The sequence below is a fragment of the Alosa alosa genome, chromosome 15 (genome assembly GCF_017589495.1).
Source record: "Alosa alosa isolate M-15738 ecotype Scorff River chromosome 15, AALO_Geno_1.1, whole genome shotgun sequence".
Classification (NCBI taxonomy): Eukaryota; Metazoa; Chordata; class Actinopteri; order Clupeiformes; family Clupeidae; genus Alosa; species Alosa alosa.
The window spans coordinates 12,576,722-12,599,791 of NC_063203.1; the positions used below are offsets into that span (position 1 = coordinate 12,576,722).

Genomic DNA, 23,070 nt, shown 5'->3' on the forward strand with positions numbered 1-23,070 from the left:
TTAAGAGGCTGTCCAGACCCTGACGATCACCTGACCTTTGACACTGAGGTCAAAGGGCCAAATCCCTCAGCATGACTCAGTGGGCTTTGCGGATCAGATTCCGCCACACGGTGTGCTCATAGCGTGCTCTTACAACAGAGCTGAAGCCTAAGTCTATACCATTATCTCAGAAATCATTATGATCAATAATCTACTCCCACCACAGTCTTTGACTCAACCACAGAGTAATTCAACTGGACCTCTAGTGGGCAAACATCAGGGTAATGATAGAGCTCTATTATCTGCATTTTGAATTTGATATTGGTAAACAATCTTTTGCACAATTTAAAGATGAGTCAACACTCTGTTTAAAGAGCATCATATTGTTATGCCCTCTGAAACAGGGATGTAGCATTCAATAACATAATAACAGCCAATAATCATTTCTACATTACTACGTTATTATGTTACATTATGGTTATTACGTTATTGGCTGCTACAAGGGATCATTAACACATCAGCATTTTCCATAAAATACATTATACTTCCTAAGAATAACAATCCTCTAGTGTTGCTCTTGGACAGCATCATGAGTAATAATAATATAATTGTTTGAAATACAATATTATTACTACACTTGTCTGATGGGTGACACCTAAAATCACTTAAATCAAACATTGCTGAGATTCAGCTGCAGAAGCCAAGAACTCACCAGCTTACACTGAGAGATTGACATGGGCAGCATACATTCTAGTGAAGCTACTGCATAACTTGCAGTGCTTAATGTCATCTCAAACTGTTGGACAGAGGGGAGATGAGGGAGCAATTCATTCTCTGCTATGTTAGGAAACACATAAATGTGTCTATTCTGCATCAGAAAACACAAAGATTGGATATGCTATTATACCTCACAGTATTAGCCTACCCTCTGAATGTCCTAGGACCAGATAAAAATAAACAACAGCAGACAGGTACGAGTTCTAACAGTAACAATCTGCACACAGAGCATGTGCATATGTCCAATGGAGTTACTACCCTGTAGGTGAAAGGACACTTACATGAGTGCGGGTCATTCCCCTCACAGGTCTCCCTTTGGAAAGCGAAAGTTAGCAGAGGAATGAAGGATCCCAGTAATGTAAACATGGAGGTTCCCAGACTGTATTGGGTCACACAGCGGAGCAATTGGGCTTCTGATGTTTACCTAAGACGCCAAGGATGAAGATGGCGTTTGATCTGAAGAACAAATAAACACTGGCTTACCGACCGCTAATGCTAAAAGCTAACCCTCCAGACTAAATGTGTTTGCTTCTCCCCTGTTAATGCTTTAAGCTAACAAAAAAGACTGCCAATTAAGAGCAGGTGTCTCCTTCCCCTCTAAATGGAATGCAATGATGACCTGAAAGAACCATGCACTATTGCTAACACTACTACTACCACTACTACTACTGCTGCTGCTACTACTACTTTTAACTCTTGTGCTGCTCTAAATAGAGGGATCCTCATCTCTCTCAAAATGTACCTCCATTGATACACAGCTGATGGGATTCCAGTTTTATGGCCTCAATACTTAATATAGAGAGAGACGGTTCCAGGGTGGCGATAATATAGCCAGACACAACAGCTGTCTTCACAGCTAACATGTTAGAGATACTGAAGATACCTTCTGAAACTTCACATCTCTGCCACACACAGTACTTTCTAAGATTTAAATGATGGTGGTGTCACCATGTGTAAATAAGATGGAGGTCGTAAAAAACACCGGTGAGAGGCACCACTGATGACCATCAGCTGTCCAGGCTGAGGGACAACTGTGTGAGCCTCCCCCTATAGAAGGCCTGAGTCACAACTATATTAAACCTTCCCTAGACTGGCTGTCTAGACGGCAGCAACAGTTCTGGCTTCTCTCTGAACCTGTAGACACTTGCACCAAAACATGCTCTACAACAATAACTACAAGTGTGTTCAAAGACTCTTAGACTTCTGAAGGAACAACCGCTACATTTAAAGCAAAATCCTAATTATGATCAATTCCTTTGTGCTATACAGTAATAGCATACTTTTTACAAGCATTACTCAAGAGGTGCAATAAAACCTAACTGAGCAAACTATAAACCGGTCCCCACTACATTGCTGGCAACAACATATCAACAAGTCAAGTCTCAACAATCAAAGACAAATCCTAGGGTTAGACAAGTACTGCATACTGGCAATTAACTGAGTAATTTAACTTTTAACACACACATTTGAAACAGGTCATCCAGTGCCTCAGGATCAAGTGTAACTCTTTAAATACTTAACAGCCTTTATGACTGCATGAAGAATTCAAGTCAACTAGTAGGATCTGACCAGACCACTTAAGTCGGATTTTGAAATCCTGTCAACTTGACATCAAAAAAGACACATCACACATCCACCTCTGCATGAGCCCAACCCCAGTGATCTGTGATTAAAAGGCAATCTGAGCAGTTTCCTGTCTCCCCGATCTTTATTCGTCCCTCGGATCTCATTTATCTCCATGTAACTTCAATGGACTTCCATCACAGTCGAGCCATTTAGGTTGATGACTCCCAGGGGGTCAAAAAGAGGCAGGGAGAGGATGGGAGATGGAATATGGAATATGGAATATGAAATAGGCTGGGGGGGGGGGCTAAGGCGTGTTCTGCTAAATGGCCTTTTCAGCATTTCATCCACCTCATACAGTCCTGGTTGACTCAGCATTTGTCTCTCAGCACCGAGTAGGGTTGGCTTATTAGCGGCGAAGATGAGGAGTCACTCTAGACCAGTCTGGCTAGTCAAGAGCAAGGAAGTGAAACAGATCAGGCCCCACTAAGAGAGCCTGCCTCTGTATCTGCTATCCAAATGACAGAGCTAAATTACACAGGGGAGGGAGCGACAACATCCACGATAATTGAAGGATGTGACATGCAGGTGCCGAAAAAGGTTTCACAGGTTAATAATTGTACCTTGCACATTTGCAAATTGTTCTTACACCATCACTCACAAACACACACACACACACACACACACACACACACACACACACACACACACACACACACACACACACACACACACACACACATACACACACACACACACACACACACACACACACTAGTCATCTCTAAAGCTGACACTAATGGCGTGTAAAGGAATCTGAAGAATGAAGTGTACTGGACATGTTTGAATGCTGCAGGGACATTGCTGCAGGGTAATTTCAAAACATAGCAAAGCAAAGCTTAAGCACTTCGCTACATTTTTCACACCACATACTAAATCCAAAGTGCCTCTCACTGACCCTTTCTCCAATCGCTATGAGGCTACGCTACATTAGCATTTATGGGTCCACACTGGCACCCACAGACATCCACACTTCCCCCCGCCATCTGCTGCCAGGTAGCAACAGAATCTAGCTTGGAGGAGAATTGTGGCACACATGCCAGGCAATACACAGTGTGGGCTTGGGCCAAACATGCCACAACAAGAACGCACTTCCAAGCTGCCTCTTCACTTTACTCCCTGTGGGATGCTGCATCTATATATGTCAGTTCTGTCCATCATTTTTGATAGATCTCATGCTTCAATTTGCGTTGCACTGTGAAGAGCTTTGAAAGAGTGACCTAAAGATAATGACATCCCCCACACGAAAATGTGTCAACACTATTCCTTCTGGGTTCCTATCCCTACCCCTACTCCTATTTGCATTTGATAAAAAACTGAAGACAACTGATCAATATGAATCCACATAATAAGTGTAATGGTATTTAAACACTTTAGCAAATTGGAGAAAATAATTGAGTCCATTTGACAATATCAATGCTCTATCTTCAGCCTAATATATTGAATGGCTTTGAAGTCTCCTTGAACATGCCTGAGGCTGCTACAACAGCTCCCACTAAGCAAGTCAAACTCACCCTACGTAAAAAAAAAAAAAAAAAAAAAAAAAAAAAACACAAAGCAAGTTAAAACATTAATGATCAGCACATTTGCCTAGCAACAGCGGGAAGCCACAGAGCGTGGGAGGAGGAGACACTCTGAGACACTCCCTTGGATATCAAGAGTGTCTGTGGTGATTGAATTTATGGGAGAGAAGCAGCATCAGGCAGAAAAACATCCTGAAGGCTGCGTATAAAATAATGAGGGATGGCTCGGTTAGGCAAGGAAGAAAATCCACGGCGTGCTCAACAGGGAGCATCAGTGGGATATGTATACCAACCTGTCAGAGATGCAGGCAGCTCTTAGCCTCAGCTGATGCCTGGACACTCAGTGCTGCATTAGAGTAATTAGTACCACTGTTAGCTATGCATGTGTTATCTGTTTCTTTCTTTCTCTCACACTCCTCCCTGATCAAGCCCCTCTTCTCTTCATCTCTTGCTCTTGCCTCTCTATGTTCTCTCTCTCTTTCTCATGCTGTCTCCCCTTTATTGTTTACTTCTCCTACTACTATCTCTCCCAGTCTCTCTCTCTCTCTCTCTCTCCCACTCTCTTTTTCTCCCACTCTCTCTATTTCGCTCTCTCTCTAATTCTTTCTCTCTCTCTCACTCTCTCTCCATCCCTCAGTCCGTCCACTCGCCAGATCTCTCTTTAACACACTGGCAGAGAGAACCCAGGGGAGGAAAGCACTGGAGAGTCGCTCACCGCGAGAAGCTGTAATGCAACAAACTAGATGAGCTGCGCTGAGGAGTTACGCAACCTGCTGACGTCTGCTGTGCCGCCCGATCTGCTTCTGAGAGGAACAGCTAGAGAGAGCATCATTTGCATTGCAAAGTCCTTAGTAATGGTGCAATGTGCACAAATGTTGTTAATGTTTACTAAAAGCATTAATGTTTATTTGTCTGTTTTTCCACAAATGTTTTGTCAAATTTCCATTTAGGTGACAATATTTCAGTGTCAGATCACATCATGCATCCCCTTTTTCTCCATAACTCTCCATGATTGTTTACTATAATGTAATTTGCCCTACACACGCGCACACACACACACACACACACACACACACACACATACACACACACACATACACATACACATACACATACACATACACATACACATACACATACACACACACACACACACACACTGCTTAGCTGCATTGATTCTGCTACATAATGGCTAAGATGCAAGCTTATGTGAGGAAGTGACTAGTAAGCTGTGTAACAGACTCTAATCCTGATACAATGGTGCAACTGGGTCGATGGAGCAGAGAGAGCTGTATGGGGAGAGAGGATTGGGAGGGAGGCCTGGCTAAAGATCACTCCACTGCATACTCCGAGGAAGAACAAAAAACTGAACTTTCAATCAACCTGGTTATTAAAGCAGAAATAAAACATATTTCATTATCTTGAAAATGAAGACAAGGTTAACTGTGGTCAAACTAATTCATTCTTTTATTCATTGTTGTCAATAAGATGCTAATTTTAACAGGGTCAGAATATTGTGGCTAACAGGTGGAACAGTATCCTGTGACAAATTCACACAGCACAGCATACACAAGTTGACAGGAGGCTGACAAGGTAAGACTCACGATTGGTTGATCGGCAAGGGTCGCTGTGGGTGCTGTCACTGGACTGGTTACTGGACACAGACGACACGCTGGCACTGCGGACGAAGCCAAAGGCAGCCAGGCGGGCGGGGGGCAGGTGGGCAAAGCCAGGGGGACGCAGGCCAGACTGGCCCGGCTTGGGCAGCAGGGTCTTGGGCCCACCCTCCAGAGCTAGCAGCTTCTTCTGGTCGACTGAAGAAGAGAAGAGCATTAAACAGACAAAACAACTATAGAGTTCTAGTCGACTGAAGAAGAGAAGAGCATTAAACAGACAAAACAACTATAGAGTTATGTCCTCGTAATGCAACACAGGAGACTAAACAGATGCCAAGAGTAGAAACGATCATTGGTCATTTTTTAAATGTTATTCAGTTTATTTAATGCACATATATTTTATTATTGGGAATATTTTACATGGAAGAGTCCTTTGCTTTCATTTCTCTGGTAGAAGTGCTTTGAATGTAGAATATGATATAGGTAGATTTAGAAGCCCATAGCTATGGAATACGGCTATTCCCTTTCTAGATGCCCAAATCTCTGTTTGCACAATGGCTGTCCAGCTGTAGTCAAATTAGCACATTCAATTTTGCCTCACGACCAGCTAAAAATAACCAGTATCAAACTGAATTATACCCATTCATTCTGATGAACGTATAGGAGTAGAAATTATACACAATTATACACAAGTGTTGAGAGAGCACTTACCTTTGTAAAGCCAGCAGTCTATATTTTTTATTCCATTACAAAAAGATGTAAAAGCTATTTGTGTGAATGGGCTTTATATCCAAGGGAGAGGCCACCGCTAGGTTAGTATGTGTTAAAGCTGAAGTGTCATTGCCATGCCACGGTAACACATACCCTAGGGTGAAATACAGTAGGTGCCCACTGTTTCCTTGCCAAACCAATCTACTTCACACCCGGAGGAAAAACCGAAAGAACATGGAGCGTGCGTATGGACAAGTCTTTGTGGCAATAGGCATAAGCTATACAACACACAGGAGACTCTATGTGCACACACATACATGCATGCCACATACGCACACACACACACACACACACACACACACACGCACACACACATACACACACGCGCGCACGCACGCACGCACACACACACACACACAGAACACACACACAGTCTCAAGCCATTTGTCAAGTGGATTGAGGTGTCAGTAAGCGGCACATCTAAAGCACTGATTGGATTCTCCCTTTTACACCCTGCCTTATCTGATCTGTATGACTTGGTGTCCCTCAATCCCCCATCCCCACGGCTTATTGGGTCATTAACGAAGGTGTAGAGAGACACTGTCGTGATCACCACCGTGAGACGTGCTCTCCCTCATCTCCGGCTCCAGGGTGATTCATACTCAATTTAGAAATCATCTGCTCATAGCGTCTGTTTCCTCTGCGGCAGAAGCACCAGTCATGTTTTGCTACTCGCTCACAGCATGATGGGTAATGGATGGAGATATGAGACCTAAGGGTTGCCACATTCCAATATCTGAATCTCTCAATAGAGACCATGTTACAATAATGTTGAAGCAGGAGTGGGAGATTCTGAATGAGGGGGCGCTTAGTTACTGCGTGTATCTTCATAGCACACCAACTGGTGTATGTATGAAATTTGGAATTTGAATTTGATTTTTAGAATTAATAGTATTATACATTTACTATTAATCAGTTCATTAGGAAGAATCCCCTACCTACAAACATACACACACATATACACACACACATACACACACAGCATCAGCTTTATGAAACCAGGATGTATGGTTGACCCATTTTTTCTGTCCAGGTGATGAGAGCTTTTGCCTTCATGAAGGCTCTCTGTGACAGACATATTAATATTGATGCAGCGACCCAAGGGGAGGATTCAACACAAAGTTCAGAGGGAAAATACTAGAGCTCTGAAGTTGTCACATGCTTAGGTAGTTTACACATCAAAGAAACTACGTGGCAAAAGTCAAGCCTTATACATATGCATCAGTTGAAATAATTCTGGTTCATAACCTAATATCTGGCTGCTGCTGTGTGAGTCTGCCCTCCAGTCAACAGGAAGGAAATGGTGTCAGTGGAGGCTGTGGAGATGGAGTGGAGAGTACTCAAACGTTTGGTGGTTACATAACGAATAGCGTCTCAAAGAGCTCCAGGAAATTAGCACATAAACAAGCCCGCTTGAAACATTCAGAACTGAGACACTGTGTAACAGCATAAACTGCATATATAGATATACTGTAAGTTATAAGGTATGGTTTTAGATGTTTTTAACAGTTCCAGTCCTTATGAACCATTTCCAGTCCATATAGAGCATATTAGGGCTATTTTCCCCCATGTCTTTCTAATGTTTTTTTTTTTAAATATAGAAGACACACTAGCCTAATAACGTTCGGCAGCTTACACAGTAGCAGGTCAGTGTGCTGGAAGAAACAAAGTAAACACGTCAACAGCAGTGAATGGGAAAGCATGTCATCATTCCCTTGGGCAATGAAGTGGGCCAACCGTGCTGCAGCGTCTGTGTTCACAAACCTGTGGGGTCCTGGTAGTGGTGGGTGGGTGGGCCGCCAGGGGCGGGCTGACTGAAGCTCAGGGACGACCTCTGACCTGCCATCATCATCCTGTTTTTAGCAGCGGGCTGCCTGACAACGGCACCCAGGCCCAACTGTGGCCGGAGGGCTCGGGGAGAGCGGTAGACACCGGCCGCGTCCCCGGCTCCGGGAGGAGGGCCTGGGGTTCCACCTGTCGCCCGGCTCATCTGTGCGTGGATTAAACAATCACATCGTTTTAGTATCACTGTGGAAACAAGCTGTTCAAAATACATATATGCCAACGAAAACAATTAGCATGAATGTACCGGTAAAGATATGTAATTAGAGTACACCAATAAGATGGAAGAGGGGTACAGATCCCAGGGTTTAAGGCTATTATCATTCTGCTTAAGTGATATCTGTTTTATGGAAGGTTTATGCAAAATGAAGACGAAGCAGCCAGAAGCATTCAGAAAATCATGATTCCACATACATTAAATATCCCTCACCGTCTTTTTTTGCCGGCCCTATCAGTGTAACATCTTGCTGTATCATGAGAGATGAGGCTCTTATGGAGAGACGTAATTAAAAAGATATGAAAAGTAAAGGGGCTTCCGTCAGGGGATCTAGGTTCTCACCTCATGCATGTACCTCTCGGGCAGCTCTCCATGAAAGCTCTCTGATTTGCCGGTCAGCTTATGGGGGACAGTGTAGCTGGGAGGTCGGATCCCTGACACCACCAAGCCTGGGCCGAAATAGCAGGTCTTCTGCATCTCCTGCTTGTATTTGTCATAAAGTAAGTTGGAGGAACTGAGGATGGTGGATGTCTTCACCCCTGTTGCCTTGGGTTCTTTCGCAGTTGGGGGACTGGCGTAAGGGGTCAGCCTTGGGGGTAAGGTGGACACTTCATACGGGCCATCGGTCACTGGCGGTTTCACTTGAGGGCTCTTCCTCACATACGTGATGATCTTGGGGCGGACGTTTTTCGGCTTTTGGGGTGGGGACGTGTTTTTGGTGGCGGGCTTGATTTCGGGCTGTGGGTGTAGAACAGCCTTGGGGATAGCGGTGCTGACCCCGACCTTGGAGGGGGGCTTGATGCCGCTGGCGACCCTCTGTGGAGAGTCGCTGCCCTCCTGGCTGGCGGCCCTGGTGCTGGTGGTTTTAGCAGGAGAGGAAAGCGGCCTTCTTTTTGGGGACCACGTGGTCTTGGGTGACGGTGGTGTGGCGGGTCTGGAGGGACTCCCCCAGGGTTTCCTCTTGTCCAGGCTGGACGGACTCGCACTGCGAGCTCTCTCGAAGGACGCCTGTTTTTTAATCAGGGGGGTGGGAGACACGCACTGGCAGGACAAACTCTTTGCAATCGGTTTGGGTGAGATGACATTCACATCGGAGGCTTCATCACTCTTAGCTGGTTTACCATTCACATTATGAGTTGGAGTAGCTGCCACCTGCCTTGTTGTACTTGTCTTTTTTGTGGAAGGGACTAGCTTGGGATGGGCAGGATGCTGCTCAAGTGAATGTGTACCATCGGAGGTCGTTAGCTTGGTGGGCTGGGGTTGGCTCCAGCTGGTTTTTGCATCAGTGGGCTGGTGGTCATCGTTCAGCTGCTCTCCTAGGCTCTGCTCGGCATCTGTGAGTTTGATGTGCTCCCATTTGGCATTTGTGACGTTCCTGTTGCTTTCACCGACGCCATTCGTGAGCAGACCTGAGCACTCCTCAGGAGAGCTTTGACCTGGTTCTTTCTCTTGTGCTTCTAGGATGGGCTCCTCAGGCAGAACTGTGGAGTTAAGATTCAGGTCGACCCCTGACAGGTGTGTTGTGCTTTCGGCTGTGGGAGCCGCGGCCCTTTGAGATCCACGACCCCTCTCTGAGATGGTGGAGCAGGACTGAGAGGCGATGGTCAGGTCCTCTGACAGAGTCCTGTGCGGCCCAGAAGGAATGTGGCAGGACTCGGTGGCCTGCGATCGGCCTGCGTTGTCCAGGGCACTGGCCAGACTGCCTCCGAGGCTGGACACAGACGAGAAGCACGAGACGAAAATGTCCGTTTCCGAGCTCACCTCAGTCCTGTTGCCCCCTTTGCTTGGAGACGCCTGAGATGTCATCTCTGGCTCCTTCAAAACATGCTGCACACCTTTCGCCGCCTCCTCTGTACTGGACGTGCTAGCGTTAGCTTCATTGGGACCAGACTTGGACAGAGAGCCTGTCTCAGCCAATCCATCTGTAGTGAAAGCCTCATCATCCTCCTCCGCGAGGTACGCCTCCAGCTCCTGGCATTCCAGCATCTCAAACTCCGCTAACTCCGGGTCATCAAACTGGGAGTCCGTCCCCCAGATAATGACCTTGTCCTGCTCCTCAGTCTGAGACAGCAAGGGGGAGAAGCCCTCCACCTCTCCCGTCCTCTCCTCGTCCACCTGAATCCTGTTGGCGTTGGCGTCCCCATTATCAGAGGATACTTCTTCCTGCCGGTTATTGTTGCTGACTTCACCTGCACTGTCCTGTGTGTTCGATTCAAGCTGATTGACAGAGTTGTCCTTCAAACTCATGTTCTTGGGTCACTTTTTTTTCAAGCATTTCAAATGAAGGCACTCAAAAAAACACACTGACATGTGCTTGCTTCATCAAACACTTCACCTTTGCAATAGAAGTGCCCAAAAGAGTCACAACATGTGTTTGTTAGCTTTAGTAATAACTCAGGTAATCCTTACCCCAAACAAACAATTAGTTCCATTGCTGAAACTGGTTACACACAGAATCATTATCTTCAATAAACTTCTACAACAATGGAGTGGCTTAAACAGTGAAGCATGGAATTAAATCCATAACAAAGGATGAGGAGACACACTTAATGCAGCACAGTTTTTGAGGCCATGCTTCAAATAATCTTTCCATCCCTTTAGTTCACACCCCGAATACCCCTGTAACAAATTAAACAAAGTAATACATTAAATAATATAATAACTATAACTAGAAAACGAAATTCCAGGGAATTACCAGTGCATGAAAATGCAAAACATATGGTGTGAAATATATTGATAAAACAGATGATGTGCTAATTGGCAACCAACATGATGAGGTTTAATATAGTTGGAATGACTGAACTAGGTAGATGAGGTTTAATATAGTTGGAATGACTGAACAGTTAAATAGGTGGATAGTTAAAAAGGTTTAATTATTTGCTAGGTAGATGAGGTTTAATGTAGTTGGAATGACTGGACTAGGTAGATGATGTTTAATACAGTTGGAATGACTGAACTAGGTAGATGAGGTTTAATATAGTTGAAATGACTGAACAGTTAAATAGGTGGATAGTTTAGAAGGTTAAATTATTTGCTAGGTAGATTATGTTTAATATAGTTGGAATGACTGAACTAGGTAGATGAGGTTTAATATAGTTGGAATGACTGAACAGTTAAATAGGTGGATGGTTGAAAAAAGGTAGATAAATTAGTTTTGAACTAGGTAGATGAGGTTTAATATAGTTGGAATGACTGAACAGTTAAATAGGTGGATAGTTTAAAAGGTTTAATTATTTGCTAGGTAGATGAGGTTTAATTTATTTGGAATGACTGGACAGTTAAATAGGCGGATAGTTTAAATGGTTAAATTATTTTCTAGGTAGATGAGGTTTAATATAGTTGGAATGACTGAACTAGGTAGATGAGGTTTAATATAGTTGGAATGACTGAACAGTTAAATAGGTGGATAGTTTAAAAGGTTAAATTATTTGCGAGGTAGGCCTAGATGAGGTTTATTATAGTTGGAATGACTGAACAGTTAAATAGGTGGATAGTTTAAATGGTTAAATTATGTTGTGGACAGAGGAAACAGTTGAACAAGACGTGTAGTGTTATTAAGAGAATGAGACTGCATGCTTAAAGCCTGAGAAACTGACAGTTGATGCAGGTGGCCGGAACACCTGGCCTAGGATTCTAATTGCTTAAGTGCTCTATTATGATGTCATCAGCCCATGTGCCCGAGGCCCACGCCAGCCTGCGCCCCCCACCACAGCCCTCCGCGCCCGACTACTTCGACACGTCGCACAACTCCTCACACATGCGCGAGACCAGCTTCGACGTGGACATCCCGCTCTCGCACCGCCAGTTCGTGGAGAACCAGTCTATGGGGAAATTTTGAATAGTTTTTAATTAATAGTTTAAAAAGTATAACAGTTACAAAGATGAAAAATACAAAGCCCCCATGTCCTAAGTAAGACCTACGTAACATAGTTTGAATGAAGTTTCTACGTTAAACATTTGAAGCTGCATTAAATGCGTTAGCGGAAGAATAAGAATAAGAATAATAAGAATAAGATAATTCAGACATTGGGACTCTTCACAGTACCAGCTGTGTGGTGAAATGATACTCTGTGGTCAAAAGTCTGGACACTTAATGTTAGTAGTGGACAGGTAGTGTTTATGCAGCATAATCTAACTGTAGAAGATAGAGCATAGCACAGATCCCTACAAACTCCCCTATAGCAACAAGAACACGAGTGCCACACTGGCTCGTCAGTGGACTGTTCCCCAAGGAAATGACAAACAGAAATGCAGAACTATGTCAGAGTATTCTGAAAAAGAAAATAAGGGAAGACCACACTGGTATTTTGAGTGAATGTATTACACCATTGCCCACACAAACCCTCACAAAAAACACAATTATTTTATCTTCAAAGTGCCTCATCCCTTTCATAACTCAATTTTGGGGAAGGGCGGTAATCAAAGAAACCTACGCTAAGACGACACACCAAAAGAGGAATATGATTTTGACAGAAAGAAATCTTCCCGGCAGCATAAAAGAAAAGATGATCTCAGAAGAGACCTGTTTCATAACACAAAACAAAAGCCCTTCAAATGTATTCCCCAGAGAAAGAAAGCAAAACTGTTGCGTTTATACTCAATGCTTCAACTCAATATATCACTTTTGCAGTCATATAACTTCCACATTACATCATTATTGCAAAAAAGAGTCAATAAAGTATAATATGCATAATAAATAGTTAATATGTGTAGTTTGCTATAGACAGCATAATAAAATGGATAATCCTTCTGACATGACTAAACAATGTTCACTATATAATTGGTTGGCCATTCCAAAAATAAAGATCCAATGCAATATCAAGACCTACTTTGCTTCCTACATGAGATGGAGAAAAGTAAACACGAGTTCAGTTTGTTCCATTTAATGATCTTGAAATACAGTATGAGTCTCTGGGTCAACTGACACACACACAAACACACACACACACACACACACACACACACACACACACACACACACACACACACACACACACACAATCACTCACTCACTCACTCACTCACTCACTCATTGTTATAGTCCTCTACAATAAAGCCTAGCGGATTATCTTTTCAACATTTTCCTCAAAGCTTTTTGATCTAACATTAAAATGTCAGATTCATACAGCCCACATTTTAGCCCTACTCCAAGACACAATGCATTTCATCTCAGAAATGAGATATGATATCAGCATGGCGCTGGATTCAGAAGGGATTCTCTGGATTTTCACCGGATGCCAGTCATCACAAACAGCAGGCACACGTAGCTGGCCAGTTGCCATCAGATAGGGTGGGCACAGCCTGCCCGCCTGTCTCTGGGCTTTGAGTGGGTGAGCAGCGGCCTCAGGAGTGTCATCACCGTAACCGTCCAGTTACTGTGGAGAGAAAGGAGGAAACCGGCTCACCTGGGTTTGGCTGGCTAATATCCATAGCTGCATCAAAATGGATAAAACCAGCAAGAGACAGGCTTAGAATCGGGTTTACAAAACAAAGCCAATTCATCTCAGGTGAAGTCCGAGCAGAGGTTGGTTCCATTACAACAATGCACAACACATGTTTAGAGAATCACCGCTAAAAGAGTTTCAATCATGAGTTGAATCATGCACAGGCTATGACGAATGCTCTGTAATAGAGCGTGTCAGTCATCGCATCACAATGGCCATGACTAACTGTCTGTCGAGTAGGCACGTCAGTCACATGTAGTATGCCTGTCACCATGTAGTCAAAATAATCACTGTCAGATGCACTATAGACTGTGCCCAGTGCACAGATACACCTTATCTACCACATTCACTTTCATGAATTTGAAATTAAATCAAGATAAGTTTGGATATCCATGCATCTTCAGCCAAAAATTGTATGGGGGCACTGAAAAATCCTATGTTCTTTAAAAGGAAGCATGGTTTCAGGGGCTTTTAAAGCACCATGGCTTTATCTGTATTCATAATTCATGACTTTATGTGCATAACACTTTCTACACTATTTTATTGTTTGGTTTTTGAACAGACCTCTATATCATGATGATCCATGTTTTCAATCCTAATAAAACTGTTCTGAAAGATTAACATGTGGCAAACAGACAGAATAGTCTTCCAACTTGCCAGTTAGTGGTTTCACTTATATTACAAATACAAAATAGTATCACAGACAGATTGAAGGCCATCTCTAATTGCGCCAAAGGATAAAGATCCTCTGTGATGTTGACAAGGAGAGGGACTGAGGGCACTTCCAAAAAATCATGAAAGCAGCAGCCAGCGAGGCACATCCCTGATGCTCTGCAGCACTCATATCCCATTCAGCCCAAAGAATCTTCCAATTGACCTACTTATAACAGGAGCTCATTGGTCCCACTGAACATGCTCAGTCCTCGAGAAAAGCTACTTCTGCAGCATCTGGATACTTCCCCCTGTATCATACAATGTATTTGAGTGCAGATTTACATGAATACCTCTTTGATTATTAAGTAATGGATGGTATATTCTTTCTTTTTTTACATTAGCTATCAGTGATTCTCGATTACGTCATAGCAGACTGGTGTTCAGACTTTATTCCCATTGATTACTTCAGCCAATGGATTAGTTGAGCTGTTGAGAAATTACTGTGAGAAAGATCTGTAATAAGTGATATCGAATTGCTTTGTAAACTTTTGCTCTATTTCAGGCATCTGGCAAATATATTTGATGTAGTCATCAGCTGCTGGTAGCAGTCTTGAAGGTAAACACAGGCAGTTAATTAGATTGAACATACAACAGCCTACCACACAAATGAAAAATTCCTTTCACTGTTAAGACTCTTAAACAGACTTCAATTTCTTTTCCGTGTATAAACTCAGAATCAGTTGAACGAATGCCCACTCACTTTTTTTTAGGTTACACACACACACACACACACACACACACACACACAACAGTGGGCCTACCACACAAATTAAAAATTCCTTTCACTGTTAAGACTCTTAAACAGAATCTTTTCTGTGTCTAAACTCAGACATCAGACATCAGTTGAACGAATGTCCACTCACTTTCTTTTAGGTCACACACACACACACACACACACACACACACACACACACACACACACACACACACACCAAGGGGAGTAGAGCCCAGCAATATCTGAACAGGCATAACCTGAACCTCTGCATCAAGAGCTACGCTGATAGATCAATTAATCATGCCTAGGTGACAGTCCTGGCCACATCCTGGGACCAGCTCACAGTCGATTCTAATGCAGTGTCACGAACACATAGCATTGCGGTAGGAGAGGCAATCCATCAGCGGTTCGTCTCGACCGAGGGCATCTCGAGTCTTTGATGCATCCTGCCCACTTGCCAGAACATGAGTGGACTTTTTGCCAGCAGATTTATGTGCACGACAGGGGAACACAAGCACACCAATTTGTCAGCAACATGTATACTATTTGGATAAAGATCAAAAGGCTAAAGAACCTGTGAACCGGCAGATGAAGCATTTGTTGATATTCAGCATGCCAGTTAGGAGACAGGCTGACTTTCCAATACACCACAATTCTCTGGGAGCACAATTCAGAGCCAGCAGACATCTAACATTCATTACAGGCAGTCAGAGGAAAAAGGCACAATTTAAAATGGAGGTGCTTTTTGGGGTTAGAGGCTCGGCCTTGGCCTGATCGAGAGAAATGACATTCTCCCTGGTCCAATTGGTAACCTGCAGCGGCTGAACTGGGTCTGTGTGTTGATTTGTTTGGGGGTGACGGATGCATTTGGATACTCTCAAGTCAGCCTCTGCTGCTGATTAACAACAAATAGGGTCTGATTGCTCTTGCATGCACTCACAAATACACACACACACTCTCTCTCTCTCTCTCACACACACATTGACAAATAGACACCCACACACACACACACACTGACACATAGACACCAACACTGCACTTATAAACATGCACACATGCTGGCAAACACACTCAAAGACACATTTGATGTCCATTGTCCAAGCTATTTTCTCTTAATCGAAGCGAAACATTTCTAGTCTATCAGGTCATACAACACAGCCTCCCCCTGGCAGTCTGCTAAATGTAAATACCATCCATCTTTACATTAAAAGCCTCCCCTTCATCAGGACTTTTCAGCTAGAGGTGAGCACACACTAAGCAGTAAAATGGGTTCACACTGGGCACACCATATTCAGCAGAACTCAGCTCAGGCCCGGGGGCAGGATCAGGCCTGCTCTCTGAGCTAGTCCCCCCACAGAGCACACACACTGTCCTGCATGCTTTTGCAATGGGTAATTACACCTCCACCTTATCCAGGTCATAGGAGTATACATTTGAAGTATTTAAGTAAGTTTGTCTTTACTCGGTTTCTGTTGCTATGGATCCAACAACTATTGGACAACCCAGTCTCAATCTGTGCACCTCATACAGATATTTTTACAACATGTAAGTGCATCTTCCCCTCCTCTCTGCCCCCCCTGTCCTCCTAATCTTCCTCCTCCTCCATCCCATCCATCAACTGCTCATCCCAGCCAAGGTCACGGGGGAGGTCTGGGCATCGGTCCTCATTCCAGATGCCATCTTCCTGCAAAAGACCACCGAGTGTATCCTTGACTGACCTCTTTCTGGCCCATCAATAAAACATCTTCAGAGCCACTATGGAGCCATTATGGTAGAGGCAGGGTCTGTGTCTATGAAATGGCATTGCATTTCAATCTGACTATAGGCCTACCATTCAACACTCATGCATTAGTCCTCCTAACCAGCATTCCTGAAGTGCTTGATTGCGTTTTCTGCGGACACTGAAAGCACAAAAGACTAGAACTTACAGTTTAATGGCTTTGGACAAAAATAGATCAATTCAGAGATCATTTCAGTGTCTCACCATCACTGCAAAATGTTATGTTCACAAAAATATTTGTATGAAAAATACCTTAATTCTTATTTAATTATATTATTATTATTTTTTTTATCCATTTTTATGGTTTAATGCACACTGAAATAAAAGCCAGAACTACAGCCAGTGTAGTTGGGTAAAGCACTGGGGGAGATAGAAACAGTAAAGTGCACTTGATGTACAGCCCTGTGCAGTAAATACCTTATACAATACATCTATTTTTATTTTGCTGTAATGACTTCACTTCCTCCTTAGGGGAGCTACTCAGACACTCTACAGCTGTCAGTTTCTCCCGGGCCTTCACACCCACTTCAGCCTGGGCGACTGACCCCCTCTCCTCACACATGTCCTCTCACCACTCCTCTCCTCGTATAAATCACACTCACTCGTCCCCAGGGCACACTTCCCAAGACTGGAGAGTAACTTCTGATAACCCAGCTGTGGCTTTGCACCTCTGCACTGTATAGAGAGGCACAAGACGGACCACCAAGGAGCTCTCGGCTCTTCCTTATCATGTCAGATAACACATGTAAAGACTTCAGTCTATTTATATGGATGCATTTTTGAAATTACCCTGTCCTGTCAAAATATAACACCTTGTGGATCTACCTCACATGGGCATGTCTACATCAAAGACACAAACGTCACTATGCAAAACATGCCTGCATGGAGAGAGGTCAAAAAAAGGGCAATAGATCTAAAGATGACAGTCACACAGACGGGGCATCGTCATGGGCACTGGGCTTGTTTTCGACCTTCATTTTTACCAGGAACTTCGTAGTGATTTGCTGACAGGACACTTACACCAGCTCATCTCATGGGCATCACACACACACACACACACACACACACACACACACACACACACACACACACACACACACACACACACACACACACATATATACACACACAGAGTATTGACCTCATTGCTCTCACTTGCAGGAGTACTTGGAAACAGGGCTTTAGATATATGTGCGACAAAGCCTTAGAACACAGACTGTACTGGCCCTGCAGGATGCCAGCCAAGTGAAACAAGTGCCACCTCAGCACTGCCTCAACACCGTGCTGGCTAATCAATCAGAACTCAGTTAACAGACCCTGCCCATCCCACGGCCCCCAACCTCCGTGCAATCTCTGGGCATGACAGCATACAAGATTATGTTACACAACATACTCTCTGTCTCTCTCGCTATTATTTTGAATTTCCCCTTGGGGATCAATAAAGTATCTATCTATCTATCTATCTATCTATCTATTCTATTCTCTGCTTGCTTTATTTCTTTTCACCTTTTTTTTGTGAAAAATGAAGAATCTGATTGCTATCACTCATTTCCATTGTGGGAAATGTCCCCCTAGGGCCCTGTGTATTTGCAAAGAGCATTTGCAAACTCAATTTGCATAACAGCGCTAGTGTACAGACCATCTATTAAGCCCTTACAGCAAACCAAAATTGCACACCATCTTAACATGGCAGTCTATGAGCGATGATTTCCTATTCACCAGGCTTTGACCCAAGGCCCCCTTGCACACCAAGTATGCTGTGCTGCATTTAAACTGCAGCAAACACAGGGTAATAGACCCCTCCACTCTCCTTCCCACACAGTGAAAGCCGAACACCTGCATCAGTCAAGGCCAGAATCAATACAGGCCCAGGAAAATCAGCACAGACACCTATCTGACCAGCGGGCACTCCCCCCATAAGATGCTTCCCTTTGTGGACCGCTGTCAAGATCAATCCCTCTCTTTAACCGAGGGAGAAAAAGAGAGATCTGAGAGACCTTGGTAGGAAGGAAACAAGCAAGATGGATGGCTTAGACTGAGGCACAGTCCTGAGCATTGCTGTTGTTTACTTGTATTTGACACAGGCAGAGATCCATGCTGTAGTGACTTCAATATTTAAAATTCTGCTGGTGAGCCTTGTGAATGTCAAAAGGAGCTCTCTGCTACTCAAGACTTCCATGAATCCACGTGGAGCAGAAGAAGCAATAGACGCTCACAGACAGAGCACGCTACAGTCACCTCCATCAGCCTCTAGTCTAGGAAGAAAGAATCTGTGCTGCAAATGGTTTCTAAAAGCGCCCATTTGAATGCATTAGCCCAGTGAACGGAGGCGGCAGCCAGAGAGAGGTTGCCAAGGGGACAGGGACCTCAATCTGTCAAGAGGGGATGGGAAGGGAAGTCTGGACCAGAAGCTTGGACCCTCTTCCAGGAAACCTCCACAGTCCATGGTGGTGAGTGGATATCCAATGTCCATTAGAGGGGAACCCTCCCGCGACATCTGTCTTTAAAGAGAAAGGTCGCTAGTGTCTGAGGTAAAAAATGGGTCTATCCGTTATTTCTCAGTAGTGAGATCTCTCTCTCTCTCTCTCTCTGGGAAGGGAAATCTCTATACTTCATATTTGGCTGAAGCTACCCTGCAATCAGCCATTCAATTTTATAATCTGACTTAAATGAAATCTCTTTTGCATCTATTCCACCTTGCCATTCCAGGCTCATTGGCAAACATAGAAAATATGTTTACAATGTAAAAATAGCCAGACATACACACACACTTGAGCTAAGCAGTGCATACTGTACGTGTGATGGACAAATTTTAGCAAAAGGACTCTCCATATTAAGTCTGTAGGCACACCAACTGCATTTTGAAACTTCACAAAAAAATAGAACCAACAGACATTTCAACTGAGCATATTGTGCCACAAAGGAAACTGCCATTTCAAAACATAAACAAGCCACCTGAGTTTTTTGTACAGCTCCAGAAACCTACTTATTAAGCAACTCCAACGCAGCTTAGCATTTTGCTTTTCACAGGTAAACAACAAGTGGTCTTACAACACGAGCATCAAGCACTGCAGCAGCAAACAGCACCTAGGCACTCTGTACTCGCTGAAGCAGCCCTCTGGCCAGGGAGTAGGGAACAAAATCTCCCCAATTGCCTCCATGCTGAGACCCTGTGAGGAAGAAGTTGGTGGAGGCTCTTGTCTGTGGTGTCCTCCTCCTCCTCTATCATGCCTCTCCCTACTGATGTTAGCCCTCTTTGGCACAGGAAGCAGTGGTTAACACACACACACACACACACACACACACACACACACACACACACACAAACACACACACACATACATACACACACACACACACACACACACACACACACACACACACACAGCATGCGTACGCTCCACTTTTTGCTCCCTCCCTTAATGCACAGCAGGAGATGGTTGAACGGGACCCCCCCTTCTGGCGACCGAGAGACAAGCTGATAGATGTCTCCCTCTCTTCTCTGGATGTGGCACGCTCATGTCTACAGCACACAATGGCTGCCTGAGACACACACATACTGTACACACATGGCCGATCTCTGACTGCCTCCCATGCTGCTGCAGCCTTTCAAGATATCACTCTGGCTTTGGCGGTACACACACACACACACACACACACACACACACACACACACACACACAGCATGCGTACGCTCCACTTTTTGCTCCCTCCCTTAATGCACAGCAGGAGATGGTTGAACGGGAGACCCCCTTCTGGCGACCGAGAGACAAGCTGATAGATGTCTCCCTCTCTTCTCTGGATGTGGCACGCTCATGTCTACAGCACACAATGGCTGCCTGAGACACACACATACTGTACACACATGGCCGATCTCTGACTGCCTCCATGCTGCTGCAGCCTTTCAAGATATCACTCTGGCTTTGGCGGTTCCTTCCTCTTTTCCTCTATCTCTTTTTCTCTGACCCTCTACTTCTCTCTCCACTTTCCTCTCTATTGTTTTTGTTCTCTCTCCTCAGCGATCTGTGGCACTCTGCTGCTGTCTGCAGTCTTCTTGTGTATGTCTTCCTCTCCTTTCTCCTCTCTCCCTTTTTCTGTCTGTATTTGTCCAGCCTCCTGCTCCTGCTGATGAAGAGGTTTTCTTCAGCAGAGGTAATTTACGGCCTTAACGGCTTGACAGAGTAGCCCCCCCCCCCCACACACACACACACACGCACACTCCCCCAGCCTGTGTTCAAAGCTCAGGCCCACAGCACCTGCTCACTAATCATACAATGTAACCTTCTGGGACAACATGGGCGAGTGAACCATATCTGTGTTGTGTGTATGTGCGTGCATGTGTGTGTACACGTGTGTTTGTTTCTATTGGCAGGTGTATCATGACATTGTATGTGTGTGTGTGAGCATACAATCATTGTGTGTATATATATATATATATATATATAGGTGCATGTGGCATGTGTATTTGTGTGTGTGTGTGTGTGTGTGTGTGTGTGTGTGTGTGTGTGTGTGTGTGTGTGTGTGTACATGTCCGCCCTAAGCATGTCCCTTGTGACAAGCCCCCCTCCGCTCCCCTGCTCACGTGAACATTGATAACGACTGCTGCGTGGTCTCTGGGCACTAAACTGGAGGAGGAACCTCATGAAATATTAAACAGGGGGCCGCACCCCCTTCTCAACCCCACCTCCCCCCATCCTCCTCCTCTCTCCACTCAGCCTCACCCCGTCTCTATCGCCAGCCCTTCATCGCCTCTGGTCTCCTGGACCAGCCGCTCTCAGTCAAGATGAGCAGCAAGTCAACAGCCTGTTACAGCTCATCCCACAGCAACACTGTGCTAAGGCCCATCCCCTCAAAACCAGAGAGTAGAGATCTTCTCAGCACCCTTTCATCAATAGCATGCATAAAAAATAAGCCAATCAAAAGCTAATAAAGAAAGACATATTATGGGAATTATATAAACATTCATTAAATTATAAGATTATTCATGTCTAGTACTGAAAACAACTACGTATAAGAATATCATAGAGCAGAAAGAATATTTCTTATAATAGAATGATGTGCCTATACAACTACAACTGTGTAACACAGTGACCTGTGTAATCCATGAATGTGATAGAAACAGCTAATTCAGTGTTATGTAAGAATATTATACACAGGCAGCACAATGATGACCAGTGGTTGTACTATATTTGGTCACTTGTTACAATACTACAAGAATGAAGGGGAATATTAAAAGGGAATGTGAAAAGAAACAACAGCAGAGAGAAAGATGGACACACTGCTGAACAGAGAGATAGGCCTACAGAGAGGAGACTGGTAGAAAAAGAACAACAGTGAGAGGGGCTTAAAAAGATATGGAGTGGGAGAACGAGGGAGGTTGACTGAGAGAGAGAGAGAGAGAGAGAGAGAGAGAACGGAACTAACAGCTTTCTAATTATAGCTACACGTATGTGTTTTGGTATTTCTCGACAGGCCGGTCCTATACTAGACTGGCCACTAGCCGCTGACATTCCCGCCGGCTGAATCATTGCTTTGTGGATGAAAGTAGGAACGTGTCTGCCTGTGACTGTGGTGGTCTGCCAGCTGTGAACTCCTGCAGGCCTGTAAGGCAGCCGTGCTCCCTCCATATCACTGCAACCGTTTCAGTGAGCCCACCCCACAAGAGAAACAGCTCATGGACTGTGTCCCACTTGCTAAAGCAACCTAATGGCCACCAACAGCACTAGTCATGCCTCTGTTTTGGTGATAGCATTTATTTGGCACTCTAAAACATTTCCAGCACTGATATTTCAATTCAGGGAATTATCGCTATGCTCAAGACTAAATTGACTTTCACCTTTTCTTTTTAGCAAAGACATTATTTTTTAATTAGTTTATTTTTAATCCTTTCTTCAAGATTAAGTGGTAGAAAAAAATCGTTACTTCCTACCTTCACCTCAGCAGTGGAGGTAATTAATGAACTCAGATAATTACCTGCTGGACACAAGGCTGTCAAGTTGACTACCAGGGTCCAGGAGGAACTCTTGACACAAACCATACTACAATAACAAATACCCTGCCTTTCCCCAG

The 23,070-nt window shown here is 44.2% G+C and overlaps 1 protein-coding gene across 2 annotated transcripts in view; it reads right to left on the bottom strand.

Moving 5' to 3' along the window:
• mtus2b (microtubule associated tumor suppressor candidate 2b) overlaps nucleotides 1–10,618 on the bottom strand; it is a 46,942-nt gene extending 36,324 nt beyond the window's left edge. For both annotated transcript variants that reach the window (XM_048263972.1, XM_048263971.1), the window contains exons 1-3: nucleotides 8,691–10,618; nucleotides 8,054–8,279; nucleotides 5,507–5,716 (exon numbers count right to left, since the gene is read on the bottom strand). In XM_048263972.1, coding sequence (XP_048119929.1) covers nucleotides 5,507–5,716; nucleotides 8,054–8,279; nucleotides 8,691–10,595 — 2,341 coding nt within the window. In that variant the 5' untranslated portion in view covers nucleotides 10,596–10,618. The remainder of the gene's footprint in view (nucleotides 1–5,506; nucleotides 5,717–8,053; nucleotides 8,280–8,690) is intronic.
• Nucleotides 10,619–23,070: the final 12,452 nt, after the last annotated feature.